The 17628-nt window shown below is 63.7% G+C and overlaps 1 protein-coding gene across 2 annotated transcripts in view; it reads left to right on the forward strand.

Moving 5' to 3' along the window:
* The window catches only part of DOCK1 (dedicator of cytokinesis 1), a 345843-nt gene that overhangs the window by 307813 nt on the left and 20402 nt on the right, over positions 1-17628 (forward strand). For both annotated transcript variants that reach the window (XM_045853767.1, XM_045853768.1), the window contains exons 38-44: positions 1407-1526; positions 9903-9992; positions 10700-10804; positions 13926-14067; positions 14207-14285; positions 15398-15482; positions 17282-17368. In XM_045853767.1, coding sequence (XP_045709723.1) covers positions 1407-1526; positions 9903-9992; positions 10700-10804; positions 13926-14067; positions 14207-14285; positions 15398-15482; positions 17282-17368 — 708 coding nt within the window. The remainder of the gene's footprint in view (positions 1-1406; positions 1527-9902; positions 9993-10699; positions 10805-13925; positions 14068-14206; positions 14286-15397; positions 15483-17281; positions 17369-17628) is intronic.

The raw sequence follows: 17628 nt of genomic DNA on the forward strand, positions 1-17628 counted from the left end.
ATCCTAAAGTACCTCAAAGCACCCACAAACAGACACAGTCCTTCCTTCCTTCCCCCTTTGCCCAGTCCAGAGTACCGTATCTCCTAAAGCTGCGGGGGGTCCCTACTCTGGCAAAGGCACGTGGTCCTCTCTCCCCGGACCACGGGAGTCCCCACTCTGCCAGAGCCGCGTGGTTCTCCCTCTCAGGGCTGCGGGAGTCCCCACTCCGTCAACACCGTGTGGTTCTCTCCCTCAGGGCCGCGAGAGTCTCCACTCTGCTAAAGCTGTGGGGTTCTCTCTTGCAGGGCTGCGCATGGTTCTCCCCCCTCAAATGGCTGCCGCGTCTCGGTTTAAATCCCTGCGCCAATCTTCCTCTGCAGCCCCATTTCCGGCTCCTCTCACAATTGGCTACAGCTGCCAGATTCTGGGCAGGTGTGGCCCTGTGCTGTGGAGCCAATTAGGCTCCCCTCTTGGCTGCACCCTGTTACAGTACCTGGCTTTGTTGTGCCTCTCCAGCACCTCCCATGCGTCATGTGCCCCCTCAGGTGGGCCACAGTAGGCTCCACTGCTCCGAGAGTGGCCCAACCAGCACCGAGTCCCGAGGGGCACCCCCACCCCCACTTTGGTCCAGGCGGCCTGGGCACATGCTAATTTCCTCGCAGCGCTGTCGCTGTCACATTGGGATACAGTGCCAAGCTCCACCCCCCGGGCTGATAAGCCAGCCCGTCCTGATGACTTGCTCCAGAGGGTCTCCCGGAACCCCATGCGCAGCCTCACCACCCCCTGCGCTGCCCAGAAACCGGCTCTGCGGGTTACTGAGCCTCACGCCCCAGTTGCAGCAGCACTGTCTCTGGGCCAGCCCCTCTGACCCGCCTTTGGCGTAGGTCCGTGTGCACAGGAAGTCCTCACCAAACCCCGAATTGTGTGGACCCCCTGCACTTAATGCCATTGACCTGCTAAGCCTCAGTTCAAGCGTGTACCCGCCCAATGAGCCGGCCTGCCCTTGGGCCCGTCTCCCACTGGCCGAGACCTCTGCCAGTCTTTCCCTCTTTCTGTGGGCCCGCCTGCCCGTGCCGGAACCCTGGCCGACCCCCGCCCTGCGCCAGGCAGTGTGCCCGGCTGAAGGCAGAGAAACGCCCCCAGTCTCCAAGGACCTGGTCGCCCATCTGGTCCCTTTGTTTACGACTTGGAAGTGGGGTCCACGGGCCTTCCTTGCTCTCGATGACAATGTCGAGCAGCACAGGCCCCAACCCCCGCTTCCAGGCCCACCCGCCTGGTGACACCAGCCCCAGCGGTCCCCAGGGTCGCGGCTGCGTGTGGGCTCTGAGCGCCGAGCTCCCTGCGCGCCCTGCCCCGGGGGTGGGCAGAGGCCGGCACTGCATGGGCCCCGCCCTGGGGACGAGGCTCACGCACTGCTGTCTCCTCAGTGGTCGGAGGACGTGTGTGCGGCCCACCTGACCCAGCGGGACGGGTACCAGGCGACGACGCAGGGGCAGCTGAAGGAGCAGCTGTACCAGGAGATCATCCACTACTTCGACAAGGGCAAGGTAACGGGGCGCGCGCGGTCCTGTCTCTCCCGCGTGTGTGCACGGGCGCCTGCCTGCGGCGTGAGCACGCTGCTTCACCCGCGATGCTGGAGGGGCTGGAAACTTGGTTCGGATCATGTGTTGGAAGGGTCGATGCATGCTTTGAAGCAGAAATCTTACACACACACACACACACACATCACCCTTTTCTAGACGCTGTGCTGAGAGTGAGGACCGAAACCACGAGTGTGTGCACAGCGTGTGCCCAGGGAGCCGGCGGTGGGGAGGGTTCCCGGGCGCCCACGGGCAGGGTGTTCCTCGGACGTGGCATTTTGTTTTATGGTTACTGAAAAGCTAATCCGATGGCGGCCTCTGCATTGATTGGCTCAGACGAAGCCGTGTGTCCGTTGATTTCTGCTAGAAGGAGACCCCCGTCGTTTTGATCAGCCAGGGGCGGGCTCATCCCTGGGTGGGCTCTCGCGGCCCCGAGGGGTGGCCACCGTGTTTCAAGGGGCCGCTGGCTCCGGCCGCGGGAGCCATTGAACTTGGCCAGCAGGGGGGGGCTCCCAAGCCCCTTCTGCGGCGTCTCCAGGATTCCTCTGGTGTCCTGCTTTTTCCTTTCTTCCCTTTGAGAAAGGTGACCAGAGAGTCCCTCACGGGCCCCTGTGTGAATTTCCTGGGACCGCTATCCCCAGGGACAACCAACAGGTCCTGGGGCCGCTATCCCCAGGGACAACCAACTGGTGGCTTTCAACGACACAGTGGACCGTCACCACTGTGGAGGCCAGGGCCCCGAAAGGGCCACGTCGGCCGGGCCCTGCTGGCTGCGGGGCGGCGGGCAGGTCTGTGCTGGGCCCTTCCCCCAGGTTCCAAGGTCGCCGGCAGCCCCGGGCCTCCCAGGTGCAAGCGCGCACACACACACACACACACACATACACACACACACGGCTGTGCCCCCGCCTCCGGGGACACCGGTCGGTGGGTTGGGGGCCTCTTGGTGCAGCCTGGCCCCATCTTCACCCGGCTGCACCGGAAGGCCCTGTTTCCAGATGAGGTCACGTCCACGGAGACCTCAGGTCAGGGCTTGCGCACGGCTCTGTGGGGACACGGTTCTGCCCAGCGGCACCTGTCAGGAGAGTCCGATGCTGCCCCTGCTGGTGGCTGCTGGAACTAACCAAACCCTCCTGAAAAGACAGTGTGTGTTATGTATACACCCTACTGGCCTTGACACGGGACAAAATCCGAGAGATCTCGAGTGGCCTGTTGCCGGAGGCCACTTGGAGGTAAAGGTCAGAAGTGCCTTGGGGATTACACCCGTCCTGTGCTGGAACAGGATGCGTTGCTCCAAAGAGGAGACGCTTTAGTGACTGATTCCAATCACTAGAACCTGTTTCTCAGCCAACTGCCGCAGAGTTGGCACAGACGCCGCCGTTCCTTGCCCTGCCGTGGGCCGGGGAGAGCGGCCAGGTGCTGTGGAGCGGGCCAGGTCGGAGGTGGGGGCCGGGAAGCCTGAGGGGCCTGAGGGGCCGAGTTCACGGTCAAGGCGGGAGCCTGCGCCTTTGCAGATGGACCTTCTCGGCTGCTCTCCTGCGGCCGTGGACCCCCTGATGGTGTCTGGGTGGGCACCCACTCCCGCGGGGGCGTCTCTTCCTGGTCCGTCTCGGGCTGAGGGGTGCCCTGACCCCCACCCCACAGCACCCATCTGCCCCCTGGACCACCCCTCCGGACACGGACAGGGCGGCCACTTTATCGGCTCGAATGGCCCCCAGGACACCCAAACCCCGGGGTACCTGTCTCCTCGGCAGGCAGATCCCAGCTTCTCACCTGGCAGGTGGACTACACCTGAGGTCTCTGCCTGCCTTTGCCCACGAGGTCTCCCTTTTCCTGTGCGTGCTCTGTGGTTCCGACCACCTGGCCTTCCTGCCTGCTGTCTCCACCTGGCACCCTTCCTCCACCTGCTGGGGCACTTCCACGCTCCGCCCCCGGGGGGCCCTCCCGCCCCTCCCTCCCGAGACAGCCCTCTCTCTGCCCTGCCCGGGAACTCCCCACGTGCGTCCTATAGCCCCTGCTCTGAGTAGCTCCCCTTTAACGGCCCCCTGGGTCCCCTGGGGTCCCGTTGAAATGCACATGCATTTCGGGGGGTCTCGGTGGGCCGGAGCATCCGTCTGTCTGTGGGGCGCCCAGCAGTAATGATGCAGCAGGCAGTGTCCCCTGCGTCTGCGTCTGTGTCTGTGACGCGCCCCCCCCAAGGGAGCCCTGTGCCACCACAGGCTGGGCGCCCCGCCCTTTTTGTAAGTCGACTTGACTTTTCAGAGCAGTTTCAGGTCGGCCGCAGAACCGAGAGGAAGGTACAGAGAGTTCCCGCTGTCGTCCTCACCGCTGTGACTCGTTTTTCATTAAACTGAGCCCATTCCGGCCAGTGCCGGAGCAAACGCTGGGACAGCCACCGTCGCTGGGCGTGTCCTCAGGGCGGACGTGCCCCCTGACTGAGCTCGGAGCTGCTGTGAGGCTGCAGTGCATGTCCCCCCAAACCCCCACCCGGGGCAGACCCCCGAGCCTGCAGTGGGATTGGAGTGTGTCCTCCATGGCTGCTTCCCGAGCCTGGCTCTGACCCCGCCCCTGACTCTGCCCCTGCCCCTGCCCCTGCCCCTGCCTGGTGCCATATGCTCCACAGAGGCCGCAGGGCAGATAAACACGGATTCTCACAAGAGCAGGGCCGGCTTTTCCCGCCCCGACTCCTGGGCATCTGCTCGAAGTAACAGTCTTCGTGCAGAGCGACTGCAGGGGCCCAGGTGCGCAGGCAGGGCCAGGCACCGGCCCTGGGGACCGTCCCTTGAGGGAGCCGCAGGCGCGGCTCCGTGCAGGCCGGCGTTCCGAGTGGGAGTCTGCCGCACAGGGGTCTGTCAGTCTCGAGGCTTGGGCTTGACTTGACGCTTACGCTGTTTTAAGGGGGAAAAACTGCAATCCTGCTTCAAAGCCATATCTACTCAGGTGAGGGGACTTAACACCACCGCTGACCTTGGAGACCAGCCGTTGCCGGGGACCACCGAGTTATAAAGTGGAAACGAACGGTGCAAAAGTGTGACTCGGGGCTGGCTGTCGCCTCATGCGATGAAGGACGCCCGCATTATGGCCCCAGTGTGTGGGACCCTCGCACGTCCGGGGCTGGTTCTCACTGTGGGACGTGCACACAGCACCCCCGCCCCGGGGGGGGGGGGAGCAGGGGCTGCAGGTTCCGGGCAGGCCTGCCCCGGGAAGACCTGGAGCGCTCAGGCCGGTCCAGCGGCCCGTGGCCTGGGGGCAGTGTCACGGCTGCGGGGATGCCCCAGGTTCCAGCGGGGGCCCGGGGGCCGGACTCGGGTACACGCCTCTCCGCCTTGTGCCCCGCAGCAGCTGCCGAGGGCATGCTCTGTGCCTTGCCGTCAGACTCCCCGGGTCCTGTGGTGACCTCTCTCTGTCTCACTCCTCCGCACCCGCACGTCCTGTCCTTCACGACTTGGTTTTCAAGGACGGAACTCGCAGGACGAGGCCATTTCAGCCCCAACACTTAGAAAAGCAGCTCAGTCATTCAAACACAAACAGAAACTCGCTCCCAAAACACCTGTGTCGCACAGACGCACTCTTGCATTGCCCCCTCTGGAAAGTTCCGGATGCCTTTCAGCCGGGCCCCGGTTCCCTTTATCTTCTTCTTTCTCTCTGCACAATGTCCCTTCGTCGGTGCCTCCTCTCACTCTGCCGCAGCTCTTCCTTCCAGGGTGGACAGTCTCCCCAGCCCCCCCACACACACAGCGTCCCACCCCCCCCCCGGTCTCACCTCGCCCCGAAAACCGTCTGCCGGCTTTACCATGGCAGCCCGAGGGTGCCCTGCGTTGTGGGCCTCACTGTGCCCTGTCGGCGCCTCCTAGGCCCCAGTGAAGCCTTCAGTCCGAGCACTGCAGGGAGAGCGCCGGCTCCTGCGGGAGGATGAGCCACCCCCCCGGGAGGGAGGAGAGGCAGCAGCAGGTGGCAGGACCCACACTCACCACCGTGAAACGTGCCACCCCACCCCCCCCACCCCCGATTACCAGCAGCCCGGCCGCAGCCGCCAAGGGCGCCTCCCTGACGGCCCGGCCGCGTGACGCGTGACGCCGTGACTGTTTCCAGCCGCAGCCCCGTCGCGTCCTCTCTCCAAATAGCCTCTCCCTGACAGAGTCCGCACTTCGCCGTGCGCCCGAGTCAGGAAGCGGGGCGTCTTGCCTCGTCGCGTGGGCCGAGTGCAGGGCTCTGGGAGCGAGTTTCTGCTTCCGTTTGAATGGCCGAGCTGCTCTTCTAAGTGCTGGGGCTGAAATGGCCTCGTCCTGCGAGTTCCGTCCTTGAAAACCAAGTCGTGAAGCAGAGGACGTGCGGGTGCGGACACCCCCTCTTTTCGGTTTATGCTCAGCACCTCCTGGATTTTTGAAAACCGTAATGTTCTCCGGAATCACTTCAGTTCGCCAGCAGTTGGCCTGAGTGGTCAGAGCGATCGTCTGCTCACAAAAAAGGAACCACTTACCATCAAAGCGTGAGAAAAACCTATTTTTAGAGCCGGTGACACCCCAGCTCCCCCGCACTCTGCACGCTCTCTAAGGAGCAGAGTCACGAATAGGCCTACTGTGTGCCAGGCGCCGGCCTGGCCCAGGGCCTGCACGGCTGGCCCTGGGCGACCGGTGGTCAGGCAAACACCCCACCGCCCCGCCCCGCCGGTGGGCGCCGGGTCACTGTCTAACAGGTGTGGACGTGATTGCTTCCTCCAAGGAGAAACGGGGGACGTCACCTGCAGAGAAGACGGCACTGAGCTGGTCCCTGATGGACGAGATCAGTTTTGCCAGGCCGTGACGAGGAGGGGCGGGGATGGCGAGGAGCAGGCCAGCCCTGGACGGCCCGGGCCCCCGAAGGCGGCTCTGTCTGCTGCAGCGGCCGAGGCTGCTGCTGGCCACGGGGAGGACAGCTGGCCCCTCAGTGGGGCCACAGCCCCGCGTCGACAGAGAGGCCTTCTCTCTGACTCACATCCTTCCCCGGGGCTCCACCCGCCCCAGGGGGACCGGCAGGGGCTCTCCCCTGCAGCGTCCTGGCCGGTGCTGAGCAGACAGGACCCCGTGCTAGGTCTGCGCCACCTGGGTCCCTTCTGGCGCAGAGGGGACCTCAGCCAGTGCTCTGGATCTGCCCACATCATGGGGTTGTCCTCACATCAGACACCCATGTGGGACCCTGGAAATTCAGAGGGTCTGGGCATGTGACTCTTCCCGGCAGCCATCCGGAACCACAGATGGGTTTTCCAAGAGCAACTGACGTTCAGGCAGCCCGTCCAGCGTCTCCGCGGTGGGTTCCTCGCAGCTCAGGAGCAGACTGAACCCACGTTGCCCACGGGTGTCCCCGGGAGTCACCGCCTACCCAAATTATTAGCAAGGGCCTGTGGTCCGGGTGGGCAGTCACTTGTCCAGCTGGCCGGCGCCCGGCTCGCCATTCTCCGCGGGAAATCGAGAATCGCTGGGCTCCAGGGAGCCGCTCCTGTCTCCGACTGGGGCAGGAGTTTGACCAGAAAGAGAGAAACAAGTGTTCGCTGCTTGGACTCACTGAAATGGAGCGCCGCCCCCCCACCCCCACCCCGAAGGAGCCAGCACGTTCAGAAAGAAAAGACCATCGTCTGGGGAACGTGTAGCTGAGATCCCCGGACGGGAAGAACGTCCCATGTTGCAAGAAAACTCACGCTTTCAAGAACGCCGGGAGGCGGACGAGGGTCCCCGCGCGAGAAAGCAGAGCTGTGCGTGCGGCCCGAGCCTCTTCCTTCCTTCCACTCCGCGGTGGCCCCGACGCCGCCGGCAGCTCTCACGGCGGGGTGGGCCGGGCCGGGCGGGCCGTCAGTCGCACAGGTGACCGCCATTTCCTCACCGAGCTCCTCTGAGTCCGGATCCCGTGGGACCTGTGTCCTCTCTGGCTCTAAATGCTTCCCAAGGTGCTCGCCGCGGCCACAGGCGCTCCCCACACCCCGCAGAGCCCTGTCCTGTGAGAAGCAGAAAATCCCCCTGACGCAGAACCCCCAACAACAGTCGGGGGGGGGAGCTGGGGGGGGTGTGTGTGTAGCAAATCTGCTAGAAAACACCGCCAGGGAACCTCGGGGTGCGTCGGATGAGGTATCTACTCAGGACGTGGGTGTTTTAAAAACGATTAGCGTTGCCGCCCCTCCGAAGCACCCCCTCTGTGATGGAGGGCACGCCCACCCGAGCGGTGAGTGGGAGGCCCTGGCCTTCCTTCCGGGCGGCCGCGGGAGAGGGGCGACCTGGCAGAGCAGTCCCAGGAGCGAGAACTCCTCGGAAAGGCGATGTTTCCTTGGAAACGAAAATGCAGCGGCTCTCGGGAGGGACAGGACACAGGAGAGAAACGCCCCTCCCCGGGGCCGGGCCCCGGCAGAGGCCCCCGGAAGAGCCGGCCACAGACGGAGATGCTCGAAGAACGCAAGGGGAAGGCTTGGGAAAGCGGCGGGAGGGAGGCCAGTGCCACCCCTTCCCCCCTTTTTCTACCCTGGGCTTATTTTTATTTTGTCTTTCAAAGTATTAAAATGCAACTCTTATGTCCGAATGGCTCCTCCCTCACCCAGAGTAGCCTGTGGTTTCTTTGAGCCACAGCCATGTGCAAAGTAGTCGGAGTCGGCTGGGTGGTTCGGTGGTAAGCGAGGCCCTCGGCGGTCCTCCTGCTGAGGAAAGGCGGAGACCAGCCGGCGGTGGGGGGCGGCGGGGCGGGCCAGGTGTGGGACTCCGCAGCCTGTGCGCCCAGTGGGAGCCTGAAGGCCAGGGCTTGCCTTTCCAACCCTTCCTCCCCCGTCCCGGCAGGAGGGGCTGGGGGCAGCCGCCAGTGCCAGGTGCCGGCCCTGGGCCTCGTTACGGGCCGAGCGTCTGCATCTGCCCGGGTTCCTGGGCGGGAGGCCTGTGCACCGCCGCGCGCCGGTTCCTGGAGGGAGGGCCTCCGGGAGGTAATTAGTGCCCTAATTAGAGAGGAAGGGAGGGGTCTTGCTCACGGCCGCGGGAGCCCACCGTGGCAAGGCAGCTGTCCGCAAGTCAGGAGGAGAGCCTCTGCCCGGAACCAGCTCTGCCAGCACCTTGACCTTGGACTTCCAGCCTCCAAAACCGTGAGAAGTAAGCGCGCTGTGGAATCCTTCCTGCGGGGTTTTTCTGTGGTCTGTCTTAACAGCAGCTCAGACTGAGACAGTCCTCAAAAGCAAGAACTTTGTAGAAAGACAAAGGTGAGGTGGATCCACACCACCGCCACCGTGTGCCCTTGGCCAAGTAACTGGCTGACTCGATCCTCAACTTCCTGATCTGCAAAACGGGTGTAGCACAGACACGCACCTGGCCAGGCGCGGGACGCACACAGGAAAGCGCGAGTGCGAGTCGCTGGCTATGACGCAGGCTCGAAAGCACCCCCCGGAGCGATGCGGGTCCGTCGCAGCGGCAGGGATCGGAGAGGCGGTCAGTGCGTGTCCGAGGACAGGGCGCGTCAGGGGAGGGACGCTTTCCTGATTCCGAGCCAGCGGCCCTTGCCGCTGCTCCGGGAACGGTGTTGAGCAGGCCCGGAGCTCAGGCCTGGAGGTTCCGGGGCCGCCGGGTCCCTGCCCGCCGGGGCGTGCAGTCCCTGAGGGCTATAGGCAGGGGTGTGCCCACTTGGGTGCGTCTCCAGGTTGGGGAATCCTGGGTCCTTGAAGGAGAGCAAAGGGGGACAGTAGGCGGCACCTGGGAAGGCTTCCTGGGAGAATAAAACAAACCATTTCATTTTATTTTTCCAAGGACAATGAGGGGAATTCATCAGTGTTTCAGCCAACTGTTCCACAGGTGTCGAAGTTTGCCGGCATTTTAATAAACACGTGACCCCACAAAATTCTCTCTTTGAACGTGACGGCAGGCCCTGCACCCTCGTGTTTCCTGCACACACAGAGCGGACTTCCAGCAGGCTTTATTTCGTGCAGCGCTGGAGTGACTCCTGCTCTTTCCGGGCACTGAACAGAGCGTTTAAAAAAACGGGGCGATTTGGGAAAGGGGCGACATCGGCTCGTGGCGGCCGCGCATCGCCCTGTGGCCCCCTCTCCTGGCTCTTCGGCTGACCACGCAGGTGGGCTCCGGTGGCCATGCGCATCCGCAGGGCTGTGGGCAGCAGCAGCTGCGTGACCGACGAGCCAGGGGGTGGCCAGGTTGCTCAGCAGGTGACCAGTCATAAGCCAAAAGACAGGAGTCTCCAGTAAACTGTGTTTTCCAGCGTTGCCATCAGTGTTTTTGATTCCGGCAAGCTCATTTCCGAGGCGTTTCACTGTGGACGGTCGTGTTGCTCTTCTACACGCTCCAACCGCCAGACTCAGGCTGGGGCTTCTCTCCCCCGTCCCTGTCCCCGCAGATGTGGGAGGAGGCCATCGCCCTGGGCAAGGAGCTGGCGGAGCAGTACGAGAACGAGATGTTCGACTACGAGCAGCTCAGCGAACTGCTGGTAGGTCCGCCCCTCTCCGTGCGGGTGTTCTCCTGTGGCCCCGGCCGTCGTCCTGCATGTTGTCCGGGAGGACGGTCCCCACTCATCTGCTGGTCGATTGCGGCCCATGAGCCTGCACTTTCCATTCCCTACTGAGCTCCTGCCCCTGAACCCTGGGGCCTCCACGAGGGAGCGCTCTGTGGGTCCTGCTGAGCCCGCCTCGCGCACCGCGGCCCGGGCAGCCCCAGCGGCTCCCGGGGGGTCTGGAGAGCAGCCCAGGCCTGTCCCCGCCGCGGGAGCTGCCCGCCCGCGGTCCACGTCCCGGCCTGAAGGGCCCTGTAATGTGCGTGGTTGCTCTAGAGCAGAGTTCTGCCTTCTCGTTCTTGTGGAGTGTGCCCCGCCATCTGATGAACACCGTGTCTGAGACTGCTGAAGACGGGCCACCAGTCAGGAGACAGCAGGCCTTTTCCGGGCCACCTGCTTGGTCACTGAGACGCCCGTAAACCCCGGCTGGGGCTGAGGGTGGCTTCTCCAGTCGGATTGCCCGGCCGGAGCGGTGCGGGGCGGGTGACGACACCGTCAGCCCGGGAGGGGGCACTGTCAGAGGCAGGCTGCAGGGTGCCCTCCTGGAGTTGCCGGCGCCCGACGCACCCCCCGGAAGAGTCCGGGAGACGGACTCCCCAGACGCTCAGTTCAAACCTGAGACGCGTTTTCTTCCTTCCCGCCAGAAAAAGCAAGCCCAGTTCTACGAGAACATCGTCAAAGTGATCCGGCCCAAGCCGGACTACTTCGCGGTCGGCTACTACGGACAGGGGTTCCCCACGTTCCTGCGGGTGAGTCCTGGTTCCGTGCCGCCCGCGCCCGCCTGGCTCCCTGCGCGGGAAGGGCCCCGCCCGCTCTGAGGGAGGGTCTGGGCTCTGCTCCCGTGGGTGGGAGCCTGACTGTTCATATCCTCACAGCTGCGTGCTGAGCTTAGGGTGCCAAGGGGGTGGGGGGCAGGGGGGACTGACAGGATTTGACGTGATTGCACTGAACTTGCCATGTGATTTTTCCTACCCAGAGCTGTCCTTCAGAGATGTAGGTGTGTTTTCTAGCGTGTGGAAAAGCACACATAAGTGGACCGGTTTAACCGTGTTCACGAGTACAGGCCAGTGGCACTGAGCACACACACACTGTGACACAGCCCTCCCCGCCATCCACCTCCGCATCCGTTTCCCCTCCCGCGCCAGAACTCTGCCCGGGAATTGAACCTGCGACACTCTGGTTCGCAGCCCAAGCTCAATCCACTGAGCTACTCCAGCCAGGGCCCAGCCAGGGCCCAAGTCTTCCCTTCTAACGGAAGAATAAAGGCTGTCTGGGTATAAGCCCTAAATTAGGGAGGATGTTGAAATTAACTGTATTTGGAATAAACCAATTGAAGGGTGTAATGAGCGTGGAGGTGAGTCACCTGCTGTGGCTCAGGGCTGAATGGAGCGTGTGTGGCCCCGTGTGCGCCCGGGAGAGAGGGACAGGCACCCCGAGTCTCGGCCGCCTTGGGCCGACAGTCCTGTGGTTTAGGAGCCCCGCCTATGGCTCTGTCCTGGTGTCCCGACGTGCCGGGGGGCGGGGGGGGATGTCCCCAAGCCAACTGATGCCGGGGCTGTGCTGGGAGGGCACCCGTGGTACGTGCTCCGGGGACCCCCAGGCCACCACCGAAGGACAAACTGCAACCTGCGAATTAAGTATTCAACGGGCACGACTGACGCGGCACTGACTGCCCTGCCACCCCGAGCAGCCGTGTGGGGCTGGAGCAGCACGCTCACGCCGCCGCACAGACCCACCGACACGGCAGGGGCCGGGCTGGCAGTGGCATCGGCCGTCACGACACGTGGGCGAAGCGTCTGGGGGCCTCACGCAGGCCGGGACAGCTGCCTCTGAGGACCGGCTCGCTGTCCCTTTCGCTTTGTTCTTCTTCAATTGAATTGATCTCTTTTTTTTTTTTTTTTTTTGCAATTCTGTTAACGTTTATGTTCCTTACAAGGGATATCTGTGACTATATGCACGTTTCTCCTTGTTTTCTCACTTAAAAGGACCATTTCAGAATGCAAACAAATTGACATTGCTAGAAAATGTTTTCAGTGTTTTCGCCCATAACTCACTACTGGTTTTCTGTTAAAGCCTTTGTGTACATTTTTATTACTTAGTCTTTCTTCCAGTGCAAAGCACAGTAAATCCATGCTCGTTGTATAGCTCCCGCTCTGCGTTAAATCTTCCCGGGTTTCTGAAGCGTCTGGCTTCGTGCAGCCGTCAGAGACGCCCGTGCCGCGTGTTTATATTTCTGATGAAGATTACGTATCACTTTGGCTTCTGCTTGACTTTTGTTTTTTTTTTGAGAAAGAGAACATTTTTCTTCTATAATGGTACTTTAAGACATACCTAAGCACAGAGTGAGTAAAATATTCAATTCTTAAACTGTTCCCTCTTTAATGATTTACAGAAACTTAGAATACGTTCAGTAGGGAAGGAAATAAATTGAATGCCAGAAGGTCTCTCTCTATCTTTTGGAGATTCGTTGATTAGACAGATTTCAGGTGACTCTGAGCGGACGCCCCAGGGGACGGAGGAGCAGCTCTGCGGTGGGACGCTGGTCCCTCGTCCATCTGGGTCTCTCGTCCTCCCGTGTGGCATCATCTGTCCAGGGTCACGGCAGATGGCTCGTGACCAGCCGGTCGGAGCCTCGGGCCCGGTGCCCCTGAATGGAAACAACAGACGTGCCCACGTGACCCAGTCCCCTCAGGAAAGGCCTTGGCCCCCATCCCCCCCCGTCCCCGGGCCCCGTGGCTCCTATCGCATCTTTCCCTCGCCGCCGGTGTCCTCTGGGCTCGGACGGTCCTGAGGTGGGCTGCGTGGAGTGGGGGTCTGGGTACAGGCAGCAGGCTTAGGAACCAGCAGCGGCATCACCCTGTCTACCCCGCTGCCACCGTTCTGTGACTCGGGTGACACCCAGACACACTTGCTGAACCTGTGAGGGGACAGAGACCTGCGACACCTGGGAGTCAGAGCTTCCCTTGCGGGAGACGGGGGCGGCCTCCGTGAGACGCCCACGTGGGGAAGCGGGCGGACCTGCTGGGCACCCACCCCGGGGGCACCGGGCCCCCCGTCCGCACCAACTCCGGGGGGCCTCTCCAGCCTGGAACTCGAGGAGGTGACAGGAGTGTCACTGGAGGTGGACAAACGCAGCCTGTGGCAGGAGAGCTCTGTGGGTGCTGCCTCGTCACGGGCTGATGGACAGTGGTCCGCACAGCGTCTCCGACTGGGCGACCAGGGCGGCCCCGCCCCCGCCTGCGGTCCCTCACCGCCGGGGAGGCCACAGGCCGGGGAGTCTCTGCTTTGGTGTGGACCCCTCCCCCGGGTTCGGCCGCAGCCGCAGCTCCATGGGCATCTGCTGGGAAGGCCGTGCCCGGGCTCCGAGCTCCCGGGGCTTCCTGAAGCCCCTTCGGTGGGGGGAAGGGGACTGGCCCACCCAGGGAAAAGGGTGCGTGTTCACATGCGTGCAGGGTGGGGCGGGCGTGGCTGGACAGCTGTTCCTCTGGTAAGGGACACAGCAGCCCGTCCGTGACGGTGCAGGAGAAACCCCGGGGTTCACAGGCTCACGGCCGTCAACCTACGTTTGCCCCGCCCCGCGGGTGCACCCCCGAGAGGGCGGGCTGCGATCGCGCCCCGGGTCTCCGTGGTTTTGCCCACTGCTTGTCGCTGCGAGGGCTGCGGCACGGGACCCGAGTTCAGCGACGTTTGTCCGGGGCTGAGGTCGCGGCATTAACTTACATGGCTCGTGTCCCGCGTTCCTGGCGGGTGAGGCCCGCGCGGTGACACGCTCGCTGTCCCTCAAGCCGGTGACCCTGCCTGCTGCACGCAGAAGGCCAGGGTGGGCCGGCCCTCCCGGCGGCGCTGTTGACCGCGCGCCGCTGTTCCCAGGGGAAGGTCTTCATCTACCGCGGGAAGGAGTACGAGCGCCGGGAGGACTTCGAGGCCCGGCTGCTGACGCAGTTCCCCAACTCGGAGAAAATGAAGACCACGTCTCCCCCCGGCGACGAGATCAAGAACTCCCCCGGCCAGTGTATCCTTTCAGACCCGGGGACCCGGCGACGGGAGGGCGTCAGTCGCCACCCCACCAGTGCGGGGGGTCGGGTGTCCTCGGGGCTGCGCTCCCTGGCCCGTGTCCTCCCGCCCATGACCCTTGACCCCGCCCCCTTCAGATATTCAGTGCTTCACCGTGAAGCCCAAGCTGGACCTGCCCCCGAAATTTCACAGGCCCGTGTCGGAGCAGATCGTCAGGTGAGCGCCCCCGTCTCTCACCCCACGAGGGTGCGGGAGGTGGTGTGCGGGTCTCTCGGTATCACGTGACCTTGGAAATGAGGGGCTACCTGCGCCTCGCTTTCCAGATGCACCTCCTGTTTGCTTGGAAGAAAAGGGGGAGTGAATGCTCCCCCGCGTCAGGAAGGAAGGGGGGTGCAGTGAGGGAAGCCCTCTCGACCCCTGAACAACGCCCAGGTCGGGGCGCCCACCCCCACGCAGTCTGGGGTCTGTGTCTAACTTCGACTCCTCCAAAAGTTAGCTGTCCCTCCGCATCTGGGGGGATTGGCCCCAGGGCCGTCCTGCTCCAGCGCCCTAAATAAGATGGCACAGCCCGCTGGGTACAGTTGGCCCTCCTCTGCATCCACGGCCCCGCTGTGGTGGGAAATAGGTGGTCACTGGACAGAACGCACGTGTAAGGGGACCTGGGCCGCTCAAACCCTGGGCCGCTCAAGGGCCGACTGTGAAGGAAGTGGAGGGGGCGCGGATGCTCTCGGCTGGGGGGGCGAGGTGCGGGGGGTGACTCAGCGTCCCCAGCCCGCGTCGGGCGCCCACCTGACCCCCGCCCGCCCCAGCGAGGACCAGCCGTCCGCTGAGGGAGGCCGCACACCTGCCTTTTGAGTGGACCTGAGGCTGAGGTGCACAAGACCTCTTTAAAAATAATGAAGACGTCAAGTTTCTTAACTTTTTAAAATGATCAGTTATTGACCTAAGTTAATAGGTTAATTGTCGGATTATTAAACTAAACTAAGAAATCATTGACTAACAGTTTTAAATGGCAAACACACGTGGAGGTCGCCGGCCCTTCCTCTCTCCTCGGCGTCACCGTCTCTGGTGTTGCCTGTGTCGCTGTCACTCAGCGAGTCCTGTCCCCGAGGGTGCGCAGGGACAGGGGGCGGGCGGAGTTCAGGGTGGTGGTTCCCCTTGCCGGCGTCCCTGTGTCCCTGTGCCGGGGCCGAGGGGAGAGGAGGACACAGCTCTGGCCCCGGTCAAGGTCGGAGGTGTCCGGAGGAGAGGCCGGGGGAGCCCGCCTCCGGCAGGGAGCCCATGGCCCCCCGGGTCCAACGCCTGACGGCGCCTCTGTCTCCGCGCAGCTTCTACCGGGTGAACGAGGTCCAGCGGTTCGAGTACTCGCGGCCCATCCGCAAGGGGGAGAAGAACCCCGACAACGAGTTCGCGGTAAAAATCAAAACCACCCCCCCACCCCCCCAAAGCTCACTCACTGCACCCCCGACAGAACTGCCCCTGGGAGACCTGGCCCTGGGGGTCCCCCGGCGCGGCGGTCAGTGTCCCCGCACACCGCGTGCAGAAATCCCGGTGCCGCGGCCCCCGCCTGGGCCCCGGGTGCTGGCGCAGGTGCCGGCGCCTCTGTGATGAGATGGCGCACGGGGCTGCCGGGCACTTGGGGACAGGCGGGCAGTCGGGAGGCGGACGCCAGGAGGGCACCAGAGCAGGGCTCCCGCGGGGCACACCCGGGCAGCAGCGCGGAGGGCAGGGCTCTCTGAGCAGTCCCTGTCCGTCCTGGTCACCCAGGCAGTAAGGCCATCATCTCTGCAGCGTCCCCAACCGCAGGCTGGTGGGCAGTTCTCCAGTCCCCCCCCCCCCACGTCTGTGTTTGGAGGCGCGGGCCGTCCCAACACTGTAGAGAAGGAGAGAGCGGGAGGTCAGGCGGACCGCCCCCGGGGCCCGAGCTGAGAGCCAGCGGGACTCACGGCGTCACGTAGGGGGCCCCAGGCTGGGACGCTCAGAGGCCGCGCAGTCCCCTGGGGGCCCCATCAGGCCTCCGCACACAGAGGGGGCTTTCGGAATAGCCCTTCAGGCTCCTGACAGAGCCTCGGGCTGTCGATAAGCGCAGGGGCCCTTGCAGCCACAGGAAGCCAGCGGGGCAGGTCTGGGAGCCTGGGGCCAGCGAGGAGGAGGAGGAGGGGGCACAACCCAGAGGCCCCGCCAGGGTGGACATCGGGGAAAGCACCCGGGGCGGGCTCTGGGGCTGCAGGTGCCCACGGAGCTGCCTCACGGGCACTGGGAGCACTGGCCCCGGGACAGGGGGCCTCGGCCAGTGTCCTGTGTCCCAGAGGCGTCAGCCTGCCTCCCCTCGCCCCCTCTGCAGTCGGAGGGGTCTGGGAGTCAGCGTGGTGTCCTGGAGTCACAGGTGTCCCGCTATGCCCTAGTCTGTGTCAGGGTCACTGCCGACAGGCTCAGCCGCGCAGTGAGCCCCGTCACGGGGAGGTGGCAGGGGAGGGGGCGGTGCAGGGGCTGAGCCTGTGGGGCCTCACACGGGTGTGCTGAGTTGTACCCATGCGCTTGAAACAGTTTCCTGCAATATGTAATGCACCACGTCACAAGAAATCCAGGTTATTAAAAGGGCATGCTTCTTGGAAATACACACACTATTCTAATGCTTAGAGATCTTGAATGATAGATTGTAAAACGTTAAGTGGCCACGTCTGAGTAGTGGGTGACGTTTCTCCCTGTGTCCATATCTTCCTTTTAGAATGTATTTATAGCTAAAGCTTAAACACTTATTTTAGCGTTGTGTCAGAGGTGCTTTAACGAAGCCCAGTTTCCCTCAGTGGGGCTATCCCCCCGAGCCCTCTCGCCCACTGAGCGAGGCTAACGCCCAGCTCGCTGCAGCGGCCGTCCCGAAACCCATCTGCTCAGAGCGGCCCCTCGTTCCGACGTGTCCGGGTCTCCCCGACTCTCCGGGTGTCCTTTTCTCTGCCCCATAGCAGGGAGGTGGGCACCGTCGTTGGCCAGGGAAGCAGGGGACGCTCGCGTGACTGTCGAGCAGAGCGTGGCCTGTGAGGTGTCCGCTCGGCACAGACCTGCCCCCTACCCGGAGGCAGCCTGGTGTCACTGGCCCCAGGGGGAACGCTGTTCTGGAGCGCTGGCCGTGCGCAGGGTGGTAACCCCCCCTTAGGGCAGAGCCGTCAGCCCGCCGACGCGGCCGTCTGACCTGGGCCGTGTGCTCCCTGCAGAACATGTGGATCGAGAGGACCGTGTACACAACTGCGTACAAGTTGCCTGGGATCTTACGCTGGTTCGAGGTCAAATCTGTTTTCATGGTAAGGCCCCCCCCGCCCCGGAAGGAATTGTCTGGGACCGGCTCTCCTGCCTTCGAGGCGCCCTCCCCCTCCCACGCGTGCGCGGAGGTCGCTGTGGTCGACACCCTCTGCAGACCCCAGAGCAGACCCTGCCGAGCCCGCGACCCCTCCTCGGGCGGCTCGGAGCCTCGGGTCTCCTGGCCCTCCAGTGCCCAGCGAGGGCTGTGTGCGCACAGCCGGGCTGGCCTGGGAGAAGTACAGAGTGGGGGGTGGGGGCCCGT

The sequence above is a fragment of the Phyllostomus hastatus genome, unplaced genomic scaffold (assembly GCF_019186645.2).
Source record: "Phyllostomus hastatus isolate PE091 unplaced genomic scaffold, TTU_PhHast_1.1 phas_scaffold_1066, whole genome shotgun sequence".
Taxonomy (NCBI): domain Eukaryota; kingdom Metazoa; phylum Chordata; class Mammalia; order Chiroptera; family Phyllostomidae; genus Phyllostomus; species Phyllostomus hastatus.